Below are 18,426 nucleotides of genomic sequence, written 5' to 3'. Positions count from 1 at the left end.
TGTCATAATGGCGCAATCTCCTTTTTTACTTTAGGTTGTTTTCACATCTGACTTTGTTGATTTAAAGAGAGTTAGTCATGTTTTTCAGGAATACAAAGACTGAATCTGCAGAGATAATCCAAACAAAGGAAATGTGTTGGGGAGCCATAGATGAACCAAACTTCCAAAGAGATCTGAGCTGGTTAACAGCAGAAATCTGAATTCAGTGTGTTAGAACTACAGCTATGATCTTGAATTAAATTAGTTTTTTTTTTGTGTGTGTTTTTACTGAAAATCACGATTTCCAGTATTTTGCACCGTATAACACCCACTCAAGCACTTCATCATTGTAACTCTTTCTCTTTCTGAACTGATGTTTGTTCCTTGTTTTATCAGTAATGATTCTGAATGAAAGATAATGAAAGGTATATGGCTCTCCACCCAAAATGCATACAAACATTGTCAAGGTAAACTTTGTCTTTGCACTTCCTCTTGCACAACCATACTCATATTGTGTTTACAACCTATTACTTATTTACCGACATTATTTGCTCTGTAGGTTAATACAGTACTGATTTGAACTCCTAACCTCAGCGACAAAAAAGGAAAAATATGATGATTAGTGATTTCTTATTCAGAGGCTGAAGATGGATAAACCGGTACCTCTAATGTTAATGTTCAATAATGTTAATATTATTTATTTATTATTATTTATTATTATTAGAAAAGGAAAGGAAGTACTTCCTCTTTTTAAAGATTTTCTCAATCTCATTATGTTCCGTGTTGTAACGCTGTAGGCCATCTGCCACAGCATGGCAACATCAATAAGCAAGTAAAACAAGAGAAACACAGACAAAAAAAACTTTCAACTACTTATTTTATGGTTTTCAAAATATTTCAATAGTCCTGTCTAATGGCCTAAATAACCCTTTGCCATTCCTGTAAAACTGGACTAAAAATGCCTTTCCAAAGGATGCCCAGTGAAGTAAATTGGTGGTTTTAGTCTCTTTGGGTCAATCAAACATTCAGATTGTAGCTGCCACTTTGATACAAGGATATGGATAATATTTACACATTAACCCAAGCTAACAGTGACGGAAAACAATTTGAAGCCCCACTTGAAAGCTAAGGGGATAGCAAATAAAAATAAAGGACTTCCTGCAGCATTGACATAAGGAAGAAGGAACTACTCTTTACTGACATAAGTGGGTGAGGTCTCAGGACCTCACACATAATATAAATACAGAGACAATGTGGGACACAACACCACGAACACCAGAGCATCTGAAGTCCTTGCTGACAGGTAGCAGGTAATGAGATTCTTTTTTTGTTCTTTATTTTGTGGTTGATGAAATATTTTTATGTTGCACAGTGCCTAAGAAATCAATTTTGTGCATCAACAAATGCAATTTAGTTTTTATACTGATTTTGGTTTAATTATTTTGTTTCAGAGATGCTTTTCTCTGTACTTTTCGCGTTGGGCATCTGCCTGGTTCCTGCTCACTCTAAACCAACAGGTACATCCTCTACGCTGTGGACATGTTTCCATTTCCCAATTATTTTTAATTTTACTTTATTAAATTGTGAGATTTCAAATCCTTTGGATAAATGTGTTGTTTCTTTGCAGAACATCTTGGCAGTCCTTTCCTTCAACACTGTTTTGAGGAGGCAAAGAAAATCGTGGATGATGCATACAAGTACTCCAGAGAAGAGTGAGTTCATCTTCCGTAATTATTTCAATCACTTTAGTGGATATTTCTGATGCTAAATTTTGCACAGTATTTAAGTAACAATAGTCTCTGCCCCATTCTCAACACAAATATCATAAATAGTCTTATACACATGGTGTGTCAACAACATTTTGTGACAGACATAACTCCTAACTAATATTATTAAATTATTTGGTCTGTATACATTTTCTAAAATTTCAAATTATTTCCTAAAAATATATTTTTTTAAAAGTAAAGTAACACATTTTTATCCAAACTCTTCCCCTGACAGTAACTCCAGTAATTGTAAGATCATGCTACATAACCTCTAAAATAAGACCACAGTTTGGACTTTATTGTTCAGCTCTGTGACTTTCTGTCCTCCAGGAGTCTGAGGCGAGTCCGCAGGGAGGTGGTGAGTCCTCATGACGCTCTCCGTCTCCTGAAGCAGCCTCGTGGTGACACGCGCTCAGCTGTGAGATCTGCAGACTACATGGCACAAACCCTGCGTCTGGTGCACGAAAGGATTCATCACGTGCACAAACGCTCAGTCAACGCAACAGGTACAGACACACTGTGTTTATCACAACTCCTCCTGGTTTCAGCTGAGGGTCTGTTGTTGCTGGTTGGTTTTCAAAGGTCATACTTGTAGAAAGTTGACTGATGTACACACGCTGTGATTTAATGTGATCCATTAAACGTGTCTCTTACATGTTTCAGATTTGCTCAGTGAAGAAGACCTGAAAAAGCTTGCCAGTTTAACTGGGTGTGAAGGTCAAGCCAGACCGCCACAATGTAACTCTATACAAAACATCAACAAATATCGCACAGCCACAAGCATCTGCAACAATCTGTAAGTAACTCTAGGTTTTCTTCAGTAGTTTGACTCCTGAATTACACCATATTTATCAGAACATGAAATATAATATGAAGCCTCACCTTTAAGTCTTTTTCTCAGGAAACCGGTCAAGTAGACAGATCAGATTTTAACATAAGAATATTTCAGCATTATCAACTGTGGTTACCTGTTTTTACTTTTTGCTCACAAAAAGAAGTTTGTGTTGAACTAACGGACACACAGTGTGTGTGTGTGTGTGTGTGTGTGTGTGTGTGTGTTTGAGTAGTGCTCACTGGGGATGGGAAATACTTGTGAAATTTACCTAAACATCTTAGGTCATACACCGCAGAAAGTGTGTTCACTTCCCTGTGATTTCTCAAGCAGTCTTTCCAAACACGGACGTTCCTTGTTTGCTTTTAGAAATAACCCTCGCCTTGGGGCCGCTAACACCCCCTTTACCCGCTGGCTGCCTCCTGAATACGATGACGGCATCTCCCAACCAAAAGGCTGGGACAGAAACCGAACATTCAACAGATTCCTCCTCCCACTGGTAGAACTTTGAAATCCCAGACTCTCCCCTTGATCAACACACAGTACGTAAAGACAGATTTAAAGATGAAAACTATACAGTTTTTCTCCGCCCTTCTCAGGTGCGACAGGTGTCCAACAACATCCTAAGCACAACAGATGCAGGGGTGGTCAGTGACAGAAATTTCACTCTGATGGTGACCTTTTTTGGCCAGTGGAATGACCACGATCTCAGCTTCACGCCATTCTCCCCCAGCATCCGCTCTTTTAGCAATGGGGTGAACTGTGACGAGAGCTGTGAGCACACTGAGCCATGCACCCCCATCCCGGTTGGTGTCAAACACTAAGATGTTGTTTTTTTAATAAAAGATTCTCTCCATAACCTTTGAACTCTCTTTTTTGCAAACAGATTCCTCCCGGCGACCCCCGCTTGCCCTCCCGCCCAGACAGCTGCATCCCTGCATTCAGGTCCGCCCCTGTTTGCGGAACAGGATACTCGGCCTACAATTTTGGTGGCGTCTCCAACCAGAGAGAGCAGATCAATGCCCTGACATCCTTCCTGGATCTGGGCCAGGTGTACGGCTCTGAGGAAAAGCTCGCCCTCTTTCTTCGTAACCTTAGCGATGATGGTGGTTTGATGCGTGTGAATACAGAGTTCAGAGATAATGGCCGTGAGCTACTGCCCTTTCACCCTCTCCAAGTGCAAATGTGTGCCACCCACAAAAGAGTCACCAACAACACAAGTGCCAAGGAGATCCCTTGTTTCATTGCAGGTTAGTCATCTTGGAGTTTATTATAGTCATAACTAAAAGTTATAAAGAATTTCTTCATAAATGATTAAATTCATTAACCAGTAGCACGGTCATAGAACTAGTAATAAGAATTTTGGTTTGCCAGGTTGTGAAAAACTGATGTATATCCTGCTCTATTTTTTTGCTGCATTTCTATCTCTAAGGTGATGTCCGTGTAGACGAGAACATTGCTCTGACATCAATCCACACACTGTTTGTGCGTGAACATAACCGGCTGGCTCGTGCACTGAAGGGACTGAACTCACATTGGGACAGTGAGACAATTTACCAAGAGACCCGAAAGATCATGGGTGCTTACACACAGGTAGCTGAACCTGAAACTTGTTCAGCATTCGTCACTATGTGCTTACAGCCCTTACACTCAAAATAAATCTTTATGGCTCTTTTAGTTGTTTGTGTTCAGGGACTATCTGCCACACATCGTGGGTGATGATGCCATGCGCAGAGTGATTGGCAATTACCGTGGCTACGATCCCAACGTCAACCCCAGCATTTCCAATGTCTTTGCGACAGCAGCCTACCGCTTCGCTCACTTGGCCATCCAGCCATTCGTGCCCCGTGTGGATGAAAACAACAGAGATCATCCTCAATTCCCCAGTGTCCCTTTGTTCATGGCCTTCTTCACCCCCTGGAGAATCGTCTTTGAGGGTGAGGTGTAAAGAGAAAACTGTGATGACCTTTCTATGATTCACTCTTCAACTGTCACCCTAAAGTGTCTTTCATCTCCCCAGGTGGCCTTGACCCTGTGCTGCGTGGTTTGCTCAACCGTCCTGCTAAACTGAACACTCAGGATCACATGATGGTGGATGCTCTGAGGGAGCGGCTGTTTCAGTTTGTGCAGCATTTGGCTCTGGACCTGGGCTCTCTCAACATGCAGAGGTCACGTGACCATGGCTTGGCCGGTACATCCCTCACTTTGACTTGCATTCTTTTAAATTTTCCTTCCAAGGTTTCATCTCTTTCATAATTGCTTTCATGCACTTGGTTTTTACTCCACTAGGCTACAATGCCTGGCGCAAGTTCTGTGGCCTGTCTCAGCCCAAGAACCAGGCAGAACTCAGTCAGGTTCTAAATAACAGCAACTTGGCCAGTAAGCTGCTGCAGCTCTATGGTACACCTGACAACATCGACATCTGGCTGGGGGGTGTGGCAGAGCCATTTGTCCAGGGTGGTCGTGTGGGGCCTCTTTTCGCCTGCCTTATTGCAACTCAATTCCAGAGGATCCGCCAGGGAGACAGGTCAGTATGATTGTAGACACAACACATATAGGGTTGAGTTTTTAAAGTCGTAAGTTTACAAAAATGAGAGTCTCCGAGAAAATAGCTGCTAATCTTCTTTCTCCTCAGGCTGTGGCATGAGAAACCTGGTGTCTTCACTCAAAGACAGAGAAATGCTCTGGTGTCTGCTAGATTGTCCAAGATCATCTGCGACAATACCGGCATCACATCTGTCCCTACAGACGCCTTCAGCCTCGTCTCAAACACAAATCGGGTCGTCCGCTGCAGCAACCTCCGAGGTTTGGACCTGTCGGCCTGGAGGGAGAGAGCCTGCACAGGTGAAACACCAGGGGTCAAACGTTTTGACCGATTCTCAGCACCAGATTTACATCGGTCACTGTATTTTGTGTTACCACTTTAACTTTATTTTCTAATCACTTGAATGAAAATAATTTCTGTTATATGCTGCTTGATGTTGCAGACCAAAGCTGTAGCAGAGCCAGTGAAACAGAGGTTGGTTTAAAACAATGAAAATAGTTTGTCCAAATACTTTGGTGAAGGTGATCCTCACTCCAAAAAAAATTGATAGGAGCACATTCTGAAAAATTCCTTATAAGACTGTACAAGTCTAACTTCTACATCTTCTTGATATACAGAAGGAGGACGAGCCAGATGGCTTTGGCCACCTGGGCCTCAAGACCAATGAGGTAAACTGTTCAGTTATTTTATTCATTTTTTAAAATCCTTTTCTATGTTGTATATCATTTTGAATGTCTCACAGTCCCTGTGATGGACTGGTGACCTGTCCAGGGTGGACCCCTGCCTTTCACCCAAAGAGAGCTGGGATAGGCTCCAGCAGATCCCCGTGACCCTGGTTAGGAATAAGAGGGTATAGATAATGGATGGATGTCTCACAGTGTTTAATCTATTTAGAAATTAAACACACGCCACCAATAGACAAGTTATTTAGAAGCAGATTGTAAATGTATTCAGTTCAACTCTAAATACGAGCCTAGAGTTTAAGGTTTTATACCCATGTTTTGTTTCTCTGCAGATCCCATAGACTTTCTTGGCCTGACCCCAGCTGGACCACCAGCAATTAGCTTCAATGACACACAACAACAATCTGCCTTCTCCATCCGCCTGGACGAGTACAGCGTATATTGAGTGAAAACCATTAGTTCCATCAGGTCATCTACAGAGAACAGAACCACTATAGCATGCAGACATGTTTACATGCTTCAGTGGCTTTTTCTGCATGTCCGTCATTCATGTATGAAAGGTTGACCTGTGTCATAACAACAAGCTGGTGCTACGCAGTTTCAGGGTTTTTAGGGTGGTCACCACTTCTCCTAAGGGGACACTGGGCTCTGACTGGAGACAGGAGACAAAGTGTGGCTGGAGATCAGCGGTGGTGCCACAACCCTGATCATTAAAAGCTTCTCACATTGCTGATCTGTCTGCTATATGATCTGCTTTCAAGACACAGCCTTTCTGCTCTGAACTTCACTTTCAACCAGTCAGGTGTTACAAGTTATATTTTACTTTACAGTTCCTTTTTTTTTTTCAGCCAGTGGGCCAGACTAGGGGACACCATATAACTGCAGATATTTTTACACTTTACTGAGAAAAGAACATGTTTTCTATTATTTTAAGTGATAGCTCAATTAACTTTAAATATAAATGCAACAAATCTGTTAAACTCTAAAATCTGTTACAGCATTCAGTATGTTAGACCACAAATTAATCAGTAGGCAGTTTTTGATGGTGGAATCTACCATTTTAATGTTTAATGCACAGATTAAATATTTACATGCCTTGAAAAAACTTTGTGTAGTGCTTTGTTGGCAAGTCTTTTTTTATTGTAACTTTATTTCATTTGCATTCAATAAAAATGGACTGGTGATCTGTCCAGGGTGTACCCCTGCCTTTCACTCAAAGAGAGCTGGGATAGACTCCAGCAGATCCCTGTGACCCTGGTTAGGAATAAGGGGGTATAAATGATGGATGGATGGATTAAAAATGGAAAACATGTCATAGACATGAAAGAAAGTGACTTATGAGGCCAAGTATGGTGACCCATACTCAGAATTTGTGCTCTGCATTTAACCCATTCCAAAGTGCACACGCACAGCAGTGCACACACACCTGGAGCAGTTGGGGGTCCAGTGCCTTGTTCAAGGGTCTCACCTCAGTCATGGTATTGAAGGTGGACAGGGCGCTGGCTATTCACTCCATGCCACTGACAATTCCTGCTGGACCTGAAACTCGAACTTGCAATTTTCAGGTTACAAGTCCGACTCCCTATCCCTAAATTGAGCTCATCTGAAGGATCACCTTAAGAAGGTGGCTCAGCTAGCTTGACTTCAGTAACCCAAATGCAACAACAGATGTCAAAGTGCACTTTTGTACTGCATGTCTCCTATAGATGGAGGTATTGTTCTTTTTAAACACAAGTAATGCAGGATAGATAAAGTGATGTAACTGGTTATATTTTGTCAGCTGCATCTCAGAAGATAATATTTTTCCACTGAAGTGAAACTGGTCCTGTTTCCAGCTCGTTAATTCTTCCTTAAAGGGGTATACCACTGATAATATACTATTGCTCAACTATTTGTTTGAGGTTGACTCATGCTGTTGCACAGATTGTGGCCATTGGGGAAAAGGTAGTCCACCTTACTTACTGACAAATATTATTCTATGTATTGTCTTCACAATTTTAATCATGTTAAAGTTATTGATGGTCGCTCGAGGGTGGAAGCTTCTCACGAAGGCGGGATGAGGACAGACAACCTAAAGCACTGACAATTACACCTGTGGTTAACACAGTGTATATTCTCCAGCCCATCTGGGCTGCATGTGTTTGCATTATGGCAGGAAAATACAGTTTCCAGAGGAAATGGTGTGGAACGTGAGGAGAAACATGCAAACTTTATACAGGAAAGGGGGAGCCGTGACTCAAACTTAGGATCTTCTACAGAGAGGTGGCAGTGTTAACCACTGATATTGTGTGTTTGAAACAGGATGTGGTCTGATAGAAGAGGGACGTACAGTCATTGCTGGCTGTTTATGAATTTAAAGCTGCTGTAGTGAGTATTTTTAAGGTAACAATCAATCAGAACTCTTGCATGGGAGGTGTGAAGCTGAGGAATCCATAGAAAATGACACACTGTTTTGATTTTCTGGCCCATAACTTTACTGTGGTGATTTACTCTCACTGTGCTCACAATGGTGTTTCAGGTATTTGTTTTTACCTTTTAAAACCCAGTTTGCACTGCCTGCTCAGCAGACAAAGTTAGCAACTAGCTGGTGAGCATTCATCAGCATTCATAAACAAGCCTGATTTTTCTCCTCAGGAGTTGGTGGAGGCCAAACCCAGAGCTAAAAGCAGAATGACAATTGGACATATTCTTGCCACAACTGCAATAATTGGCAATGTTTGCAAACAAATATCTTGTATCAACCTAAAAAATTATAATATGTCAGTGTTGTCTTTGCAGCTTCTTTTTGCTCAAAATATCCGTTAGTGCAAGAATTTTACCTGGTAAATTTTAATATTTGATCGGAAGCAAAATATCAACATCCCAGTTTAAGTCAAAATAGTGAAATCGTTGAAAGTGGAGTTTCAATGCTTCAACCAACAATTTTACAGCCACGGTTTACTTCAAGACATATGAATCACTGCTGAACATAATGAATACCATATCACAAGTCAGTCAAAGACCATATAAATCTGTTTATCACTGACTAACTGAACTCATGTTTGTGGCTCTGTGGCTGTGGAATGAGGAGAAATGAAAAAGATGAAGTACATCAGCGTGAGTCACTGTACAATGTAAAGTTTTCTGGGTTGTGTCTTGATAAAGTGCTCCTCCTCCTCCTCCTGGTTGGAGAAGCTACAGTGCATGTGCAGATTGCCACGTAGTCCACTAGACTGTGTATGCGTGTGTGTGTGTGTGTGTGTGAGGTGAGTGAAAGTGTGTGTGAGTGTCTGCGTGTGGTGCAAGCCCCAACTTGGTACTCCAAGAGTAATGGAAACCCAGTATTTATGAAAGTGGAGAAAATATTTGAATTGTCTGTTTCTGTTGTTGAGGTTTGCAAATGGGTGGGAAATGTAAGAAAGTATAAAGAAGATTAACAGAAGCAGCTATGAGAGTGATGTGATATAAGAGTCCTAGGAGAAGATTAGAAGAAGTCAGCCAATGGTTGCTTTGAGAGTTGTGTGTGGTACTGCTCCATTGTGATGAGACCACAATGAAGACGAAAAGGAAATCTTGATTTGTTATAATACTGGTTAATGTTTTAATGCCTATAAAAGCAGATGTAATAAAATCTCTGGTAGCCTTAAATCTAGACACTGGCGGCTCTGTTTAAATACAGGGTATGTTGACAACAAAGTGGCATACTGTATATCTGTCAGATGGTGACGTCGGGAAGGCGCTGAAGATTGGTGTTGGTTTTATGGCAAATTTAGCATCATGAAAGGATGGAGATCTTTATTTTTACTCAATGACGTGTCTCATGCAAGAGGCTTTGTCACTGTTTTCCCTCCTTATTCTGCAACTCAGATGTGGATTTATTCAAATTCTTTTAGCTCAATCCAGTGCCCAAATAGAAAAAAACTGAAACGGGGGTGAATTCCAGCTACGTGGACAAAAGAACTCGGCTAATGCCTTGCAGATGTGTCTCTGAGCTGTGTGAGGGAACACTGTGCTGCCCTCGCTAGAGGAAAGAACTCTGCACGGAGAAAGTTTAGTGAATTATGAGCTAAAAACATCAGTGACCGGGACGACTGGTTCTGACTGTCTGACTGGTGTTCCAGGGAAGTGAAAGGAGGCATCCAAGGAACATGTGCTCATAGTTTTTACTCTCTGGAGGCATTGTTGGTATGCAGATTCACAGGAGTGTACATTAGTCATCTGTTAGGCAAAAACACAAACGTGTATCAGCCCAGAAAGTGTATCATTAGCTCTTTGATTTGTTTTAGTAGAGAATTCCTACATATCTGAATGGAGATAAATCTGCTAGAGAGCAGTGAGCAGTGAAGCCAAAACCAGAAGAGCAGATTCAGCTTGAAAAGATATTTATGTCAGTCAAATATGTTTTATTTCTTCTGCTTCCAGTGCATGTATCAAACATTTGAACTTCTCAGGGGCTCATATTACAACACTTGGTACTGATTTGTCCTCACAGCTAAGCTGAAATGCAAACTGCCCTCCATTAGTCAAGAACAATGCAACTAGTTTATATGTAATTTACAGCAAGATTTCATTAGTTTAGTATAAACATTAAAGAGTATACTTAGAGTATAAAGTATTTTTTTTGTGCTTTTTGTCTTGATTTGTTGCTCAGCTACTGTTTGGGCAGAATATGTTTTCACCAAAATCATAAATGTCCATAATAATTCATACATCACCATCACGCTGTACTTTTAAAGTCCCTGAAAACCTGGTTTCATCATTGAAGTATTTCTCTCTAACATAAATTTTTATGACTAAGCATGCAACGAAGTTTAAGGTGTCATGTGTGTTTTTGACCACTAGTAAGTGCTATATGGAGCAGTGCATTTATGTGTGGCTCCCTGTTCTATTTGTTTATGCCCACAGAGTGCATGTGAAAGCGTATGTGATGCAAATTTGTGCTAATGTTTTCATATTATTCCATTGAGGTACTGATTGTCAATAAAAACAGCAAAGGGAAGGTAGATGAAGACTGCCAACAATTTAGTACACTTGTAAACAATGCAGGTTTAAAAAAGTCTAAAGTTTGGTTACTTTTTATAAAAACCTAAATTATTTGGTCAGGCCTGTGTGGACATGGTTGACTGATAGTCACCTGCCACCAGAAACAAACAGCGCGACAACTGTCAGAAGAGTTTGGTTGAAATATTGATAAAACTGGTGCTTAGATGGACGCAGCACAGTTTTACCATTCACTCATTTGCTACCATAGCACAGACTGAGGCTAGCTGTTTCCCCCTGGTTCCAGTGTTTATGCTGAGCTAAGCTGTAGTCCTCGTAGCATAATAGTGAGAAGCAATTCTAGTATCAGTCCTAATTCTCTGCCTGAAGGCTAACGAGTGTATTTCCCAACTGAGTCTTTTAAAAGTTACAGGAGCAGGCTTTTGATCACACTCACCAGTTCAATCGTAGAACTGTCAGGATCAATTTGAGTCAATTCAATTTTGATCAGTACACAACGACACAATTTGAGTCGTGTAGATAAAAGAGCAGAGCTTGCACAGCACTCATTACCACTGCTGACGTGCCCTTTGGCAAGGCCCTCAACCCCCAACTCGGTGGCAAACAGATCAGACTGCATTTCTACTGAGCAGCTTCCAAGTGTAAATGTGGGGCAACCATGTAACTGAGAACAAATGGTTTTTAACTGGATAAATAAAGGTTAGAAAATGACTGTAAATGTTGCTATTAGCCTATTTTCCATGTTTCAGTGAGTGCTACTTAACTCCATGTGTTTTGTAGAAGGTGCTACCAGAAAGTATTTTTGGTTTTAACACCCTTGACCCTTTTTCTAGTTCTAGACACTAAGAAAAAAATCTAGTGTAGAGTCTGAGTTACTAAACTCCTTCAGGTAGAGATTAAAAAATGGCATGGAACAGTCCCATATTATTTACAGCCATCTGCCCTCTAGTGTCAGGACATTGGACACTAGAAATGTGATTAAGATTTTAATTTTATTTGGTGCTCCATTTATTTCCCACATCTGTTGGAATCTTGGAATCTTTTCATGCTAGGATGAGCCTCTGCTGCTTAATTTTACTTTTTTTTTAACATTTTTTTCTGTCACTCATTTTTAAGTCCATACGTTTTGTTTTAAAGCCACTAGCTCTTAAAAAATTTTGTGATTCAAGAAGCTGTAAAAATCCTTCCAACTATTCGCTGTGGTTTAGCAGCAGCCATCCCATGGTCAGTTGTGTAGATGCTAGAAAGAATTTCATGGTTTGCCAGACAGACGAAAATGAAAACCTTGGATAAAGTTTCCCAAGCTATACATTATTCCGCTGGTGTTGAAAGCAGGGCAGTGATTTTAGAGGGCTGCTGCAAATGACTTAGATTTATCAGGAGAAGAGCTTGGGGTCACCAGTCTGCCACCAGACAGGCGGTAATACAGATATCAAATATCCCCACAGTCTCATTCTCTTTACTGCTCAGGGTAGACTAATTATGACCTTATAGAAGATCACTCTGAAATGCATGTGATGAGTCTTTCACGTTTTCAGCACAGCTCCAGCAGACAGGACTGAGGCGTGCCTGGGGTGGAGGGGGTTTGTGGGAGATGGTTTCCTAGGAAAAAAAATGCTACAGGGCCGTCAGAAAGTCATGTTTAAGTTTCTAAGATCCTCCTGTGAGAAAGTGCATGAGTCTAAAGACTTCTGGCAGAGTGTGTTGCAATTTGGTTGGGAGTTCATCCAACAGTCAGGAAAAGGGTTTGATGATATTTTGTTGATCTGGCAAAGAAAGAAAAAAAATAAGACAATGTATAATAGTTCCATGGAAATTTCTGATATTATTCATATATTAAAATGACTAAAAAATTCCGCAGAACCTTTTCATCTGTTTCTTTGTCTGTTGCTTATTAAACTGTTATGAGTGAAGATGTGGTTTTTTTGGGGGGGGGCGAGAGAAAAATCTGTTGCACTGCTTGTTACTAACAGACATGAACCATCTTCTGGACACATTTGGCCCGTCATGATCTGACAGCACCAGACATCACGTATCTAGTGGTTATATGAACAGCAGCAGCAGCAGACTTGTATAAGCGATTCAGAAAGTCCAAATGCTGAACTCCTCCTCCTCAGCACCATCTCACGGGGCGCATCTGCAGGCTGCAGGATCAGAGCGATATGAGTTTACACGGACACAAGTGAAACTTAGCTTCTCTTCCCTGCTCACTGGAAATTCTTCAAGCTGTGATGAAGGATTTCTGAGTGAAAGACGAGTGACAAGCCGGCTCATTGCAACTATTCGCTTTGTCACATTAAATCTCCTTGATTGAATTGATCATGGGATTACGCATAGTTGGCGCGCCATTTTACGCATATGCGTGCGTGTATCTATTTATTTCCATCCTGCAAGCGGCTCAGTCTCAGAGGGACCCGGGAACACAACAAGGAAATAACCAAAGAGCGGCTCTGCGGCAGACGCTTCAGTGGTCACACAACGGCAAGATTTTTAGCATTTTGAGCCAGGGCTCGGAATATCAGCCGCCGAGGCGGAGGGGGGAACCTCAGGAGCAAGTGCAGGCGCGACCTGTTACCATCATCCGTGATGCGGGCGTGAGGCATCCTGACACCCAGAGCCAGCCGGCGGCCCAGCAACAACAGCAGCCGTCCTCCGCCCCGCACAGCCCCCGCGGTCTCCTGCCTCCGCTCCAAAGACTGGTGAGAGGGCAGGAGCACCGTCAGCATCACAATGTCAGGCCCGGTGAGCGCACGGGGACGCAAGGGAGCAACAGAGCCAACGAGACCAATGAGAGGCTCCCTCTCAGCCGGCCTCTGCCCAGGAGAGAAGACATGATGGTCGCTGACGATCCCTACGACCCATACAAGTCCATTGATAGCGATAATCCTTATTACAATTATTATGACGTGTACGAGAGACCGAGGCAGAGATCGAGACCCGGATATGGCACAAGGTATCATCAGTACGGTAAGAGTGAGGGAAGTGGTCTCAAAACAGCATTGAACTCATTAATGAGACATGTATTGGCCTTAATGTGATGTTTATGATGCTGAAGTGATATCAGGTAGTGTGTCTGTCTTTACTTTGTCTTCTGCATGTGCATATCTACTGGCCCTAAAGGAGCATCAGAGATGTTATTTTTATATGAAGGTATAATACTAACCCAGTTATTTCGTTTTCAGTGTATCCTTTTTTCATTTCTGTTGGTAGACAACTTTTATTTGCTTCCTTATTTAGTTAATATCACTATTGTCATGTTCTGTGCTGTTGTTTTGTTGCTGTAGGTCTTCCTGATCTGGTACCTGACCCGTATTACATTCAAGCATCTGCTTATGCTCAGAGAGTCCCCATGTACAACCTGAGATGTGCAGCTGAGGAAAACTGTTTGTCAAGGTAAAGACTGCCGTCAAGACTAACCACAAGGATAAAAAAAAAAAAAACCTTAAGCTGGCAGCCAAGTCTGAGTGTGATTCACAGAACTCTCAGCCATAACAACCATCTGAAGTGTTTGTGGGTGAGGGCTACCCAGTGGAAGCATGAGGTAAAATTAACCAAATCCTGCCACTGATGGAGTGAGGGGTGGAGTGGAGGATTTCTGTAACGGTTTAATCATAGTTTGCCTAAGGAGAGAAAGCCCAAATGGTAAACACATTATTGAAAACTAACCCAAACAACCACATGCCCCTAAACTATTTTTCCACCCACCGTTTACACACAGACTCTGCTCCACTCAGAGGACGAGATGCAGGAGGAAAAATAAGTTCAGTAATGTCACAGTGTCCACATATAACCCAAGCTTTTTTTTCTGCAGTTCAGCCTACAGATCCAGTGTTAGAGACTATGACACTCGCATGCTGCTGAGGTTCCCTCAGAAAGTCAAGAACCAGGGGACGGCCGACTTTCTCCCCAACAGGCCACGCTACTCCTGGGAGTGGCACAGCTGTCACCAGTGAGTGTAATATCATGTCCTCACACAAAGAAGGATTCACTGTGACATGTGGCATCACTTTGTTCTCCCTGGCCAACTTCCTGACCTTAACCCTGTGTAGTCCTGGTTAAATTAGTTTCATCTTGCAAACTTTTTATGCATTGTATTTTAGTCTTTAACACATTTTAAACTGTCCTTAACCCCATATGCAGGTATTCCTTTTTAAAGCTGACAGTTTTATAAAAACATATCTAAATATAATCACTCACTATATTATTATAGAGCAGTTCACTGGTGTAAATATATTGTTTCACTATTTATACACACTGGAGACATTTGTTTTGTTCATGAGTTATATGCAAAACAAAGAAATGACCATTATCATTATTATTGGTGTTTAGTCTGTGGTATGGCACCCCCTGTTGAACCACAGCTGTGTTACTTTTAGCTGTTTTATTGTTTTCTAGAGAGAACAGGAGTTTTATTTGTATCTTTAGACTTTTAAAAATGTAACTTTCTATTTTTACAATCTCAGCATAAAGTCCCATTTAAGATCAGTTTGGGGTTTCACAAAACTATATCTATTGAACTTCACTCGACCTTTGAATTCAGATAATTTACAACCTCAAAGTCAGACATTGTAAAATGAAGTTGTGAGATGAAAATCATGAGCCAGAAGGGAAAGCTCTGGACCTTTATTGAGCTTATGGGAAAGAGCCGAGTTTTTCCTTGAGCCAACAGAAACGACCTCAGTCCATAGCTATGCTGTGAAACTAGCAGTCGACTGCACTAATCCCCAAGATGGAGCAGATTTGGCAGAGGGTCAATAAACTGCTGAGGGTTAGCGTATAGATGTTTGTCAGTGTTTTGAAAGTCAACTGATAGAGGTGAACTGTTCAAATCCAGATTGTTTTTTCGTCTCATTATTCAAACTCTTCTTTCAGAAAATGGAGTGAAACCAGATTCATGTACGTGATTAATAAGATAAACACATGTTACAATGCACGCAGTGTATTTGAATGTTAATCTGTAATTCTATAAATGTTGCTCAAGAACTAAAACAATCCCTGGTGGGCTCTGGATGTGATAAACAGAGCCTGCTTGTTTGAAAATGATTGAAGTGGAACTGGTTCAGTTTATGTTAGAAATGTGTGAACACTGTTTCTACTGCTCCACAGGCACTACCACAGCATGGATGAGTTCAGCCACTACGACCTGCTGGAAGCCACAACCCAGAGGTCGGTGGCTGAGGGCCACAAGGCCAGCTTCTGTTTGGAGGACACTACCTGTGACTACGGATACCACAGGCGGTTTGCCTGCACCGCACATACCCAGGTCTCAGAGAGAACTGCTGACTTTAAAGATGCTCTTATCGATGTTGTTCTATCAGCTATGGATCACTTGTTTACTTGTAGGGATCCCTCATAATAACAAAGACACAGAGAGTTATCACAGACTCTGCAGCTCTACAGAGCGTTTTAGCGTCTTTCAGCTTCTTGTTTAGATTTTATGACCCTTTTCATTCCCAGGAAAAGTTAGCTGTTAGGTGGTGAATTCAGAGGAGGATTTAGCAGCTAAAGCACCACGTATTCCTCTCAGGAGTCAGTATTGGACTTAAATTACATTTGTCAGGGTGCAAAAAACATGATTTCAAATGAATCCAAATTTTTTAAGAGTAAATAAGCCACCGTTTATGTCACTCTTGTCTTTACAACTTGTTTCCTGTATTGGTCATAAATGTGTTGACTGCTACCAAACTTAGCCTGTTAGCAACAATGTCAAAGCATTTCTGAATCAACCAAACTAGCTGCTACAACAGACACTAACATCTAAGTAGCCACAAAATGATTGCAGGTTTAAAGCTTTAACCAAAATTGACACCCCCTCTTCACAGTAGACTGTAATGTTGGCTCTGCGGGTGGCACAGGGAGCCAGCGATTTCCAGGACCTTGAAACCTAGGTGGCTAAATGGAACTGTACCATTAATTTTGTTATTGTGCTTTTTTGTCCTGTTTCGTATAAAAATATCCAATAGAAAAAGGCGTCTTTGAATTATAATTGTTTCAAAATAAAAGCCACTTTAAGAAATAGGCAATTATTACAACAATAACTGTAAGTTATGCACCATTCCTCAAACCAAGATGAAAATAATAACTTTACAGACTTGCTTTTCATAAAATGACCTGCTCGTAAGTATTTTGGCTCATACATTTCTAAAAAGGAAGAATGGAGCTAAGATAAACAAGTGCTCTTCCTGAAGCAGCTGTGTTTGCCAGAACACTTTTAGTATGTCCTTTCTGAATAAGCCAGTGATGATGATGATTTAACGATTTCCCGTCTCTCCTGAATGTTTCTGTCTGAATGTCTGTGATCAGTCATTTTGCCTATAATTTCTTTTTCCATCCTGTTCTTTTTTTTTTTTTTTCCATTGGCTGATTTTTTTTTTCTACTCTTTTATATTTTGTTGATAGTGCATTCAAAAACACATTTAGCTAAATATAGATTAAAGAGAGAAAGATTAGAGATTTGTTCTCATCATTAGACAAAGACATTACAAACTGTGTTAAAATTACATTTACTGTTGTTGATGCAAAATAGCCTTATAGTGTTTCATAAGCCTGTTTGTTTATATGATGTTTTATATTGATGCAGGGCCTGAGCCCAGGGTGTTATGATACCTATAACGCAGACATCGACTGCCAGTGGATTGACATCACAGATGTGAATCCTGGAAACTACATCCTCAAGGTTTGTGAGAAATACCAGATGACATTTATCTTCACCATGAGACACTAAGAAAAAAAAAAAAACCCCCTCTAAGAGTTACACTGTGGAGTTACATTGTTTAGACAACTGTCTTTGCTGCTGTCTTCTAATTTTCTGTCTTGTTTGTTGCCGTTCTCCACAGATCAGCGTAAATCCATACTATCAGGTTGAAGAATCGGACTACACCAACAACATTGTACGTTGTGACGTTCGCTACACCGGCAACTACGCTTACTTGTCAGGCTGTCACATGTCAACGTAAGTATTGTGTGTGAGACGGCAAATGTTTCTTCAGATTTACAGTATCCTCTATTAATCAGCCTTGTGGTTTTCTTCTTCTTTTTTTTTTTAGATATTAAGAAACAGTCATTCACAGCAGCTCGGTGGAGATGCTGTGTAAATGACAGTGAAGAGGACTGCATATGAAAGCATATTAAAAAAAACATAAAAGTAAATGTGTAAGACATACATTCATTTTATAATGTAGAACACTCCCAACTTAGAAAAAGGAGTAGGATTTATCTGACTGATAGTTTTCTTTCCTCCTTACTGAAAGCCATATTCTTCTCTCAGCTTTTGAGTTTTCATTTTTCTTTTACTACTTCTATTGCATTGTACTGTATCCTTGCATTACGTACCACTTGTAATATAGTTAAGAACAAAATCGATGAAATTTAGAAGCCTAAAATAGCTACATGTAGCTTGTCTTCATTGTTATGTCAACATCAATTATATCACCACTTTAAAATGAATCCTTTGTCTGAAGGAAAATGTATTTGTTATATTTATATGCAACAGAAGAAATGCTCTTAACTCCAAAGCTTTTGATGAAACTGACTTGAATAAAACTTTGTGATTTTGTGTCACATTTTTAGACTAATCTGTGTGAAGCGACTCTCTCTCTCTCTGCCTTAATGACTTTGCCACACACCCTGAATTACAAATGC

General features: G+C 40.8%; 2 protein-coding genes across 2 annotated transcripts; both read left to right on the top strand.

Moving 5' to 3' along the window:
• Positions 1–1,179: 1,179 nt before the first annotated feature.
• mpx (myeloid-specific peroxidase) lies at positions 1,180–6,910 on the top strand. Its single transcript, XM_026298415.2, has 16 exons — positions 1,180–1,289; positions 1,431–1,496; positions 1,607–1,691; positions 2,076–2,251; positions 2,409–2,541; positions 2,947–3,076; positions 3,177–3,383; positions 3,464–3,827; positions 4,010–4,170; positions 4,256–4,514; positions 4,598–4,768; positions 4,867–5,104; positions 5,213–5,421; positions 5,565–5,596; positions 5,740–5,790; positions 6,138–6,910. The coding sequence occupies exons 2-16, from the start codon at positions 1,433–1,435 to the stop codon at positions 6,144–6,146; spliced, it is 2,289 nt and encodes a 762-aa protein (XP_026154200.1). The 5' UTR covers positions 1,180–1,289; positions 1,431–1,432; the 3' UTR covers positions 6,147–6,910.
• Positions 6,911–12,850: 5,940 nt separating this feature from the next.
• On the top strand, positions 12,851–18,359 carry loxa (lysyl oxidase a). The gene is made up of 7 exons (XM_026298318.2): positions 12,851–13,752; positions 14,070–14,178; positions 14,597–14,734; positions 15,892–16,048; positions 17,366–17,461; positions 17,622–17,737; positions 17,832–18,359. Exons 1-7 carry the CDS (start codon positions 13,107–13,109, stop codon positions 17,836–17,838), a joined length of 1,269 nt encoding a protein of 422 aa, XP_026154103.1. The 5' UTR covers positions 12,851–13,106; the 3' UTR covers positions 17,839–18,359.
• The last annotated feature ends 67 nt before the right edge of the window (positions 18,360–18,426 follow it).

This window comes from Mastacembelus armatus, chromosome 12 (assembly GCF_900324485.2).
Source record: "Mastacembelus armatus chromosome 12, fMasArm1.2, whole genome shotgun sequence".
Lineage (NCBI taxonomy): Eukaryota > Metazoa > Chordata > Actinopteri > Synbranchiformes > Mastacembelidae > Mastacembelus > Mastacembelus armatus.
Note: the sequence above shows the minus strand (reverse complement) of the source record. Positions and strands in the feature narration are given on the sequence as shown.

Excerpts from the sequence above, each read along its gene's own strand:
- loxa (XM_026298318.2), top strand. The coding sequence starts at position 13,107 with ATGGGATTACGCATAGTTGGCGCGCCATTTTACGCATATGCGTGCGTG. Across the intron at positions 16,049-17,365 it reads CCTGCACCGCACATACCCAG|GGCCTGAGCCCAGGGTGTTA; the intron begins GTCTCAGAGAGA and ends ATATTGATGCAG. Across the intron at positions 17,462-17,621 it reads CTGGAAACTACATCCTCAAG|ATCAGCGTAAATCCATACTA; the intron begins GTTTGTGAGAAA and ends CGTTCTCCACAG.
- mpx (XM_026298415.2), top strand. The coding sequence starts at position 1,433 with ATGCTTTTCTCTGTACTTTTCGCGTTGGGCATCTGCCTGGTTCCTGCT. Across the intron at positions 2,542-2,946 it reads ACAAGCATCTGCAACAATCT|AAATAACCCTCGCCTTGGGG; the intron begins GTAAGTAACTCT and ends GTTTGCTTTTAG. Across the intron at positions 5,422-5,564 it reads GAGGGAGAGAGCCTGCACAG|ACCAAAGCTGTAGCAGAGCC; the intron begins GTGAAACACCAG and ends TTGATGTTGCAG.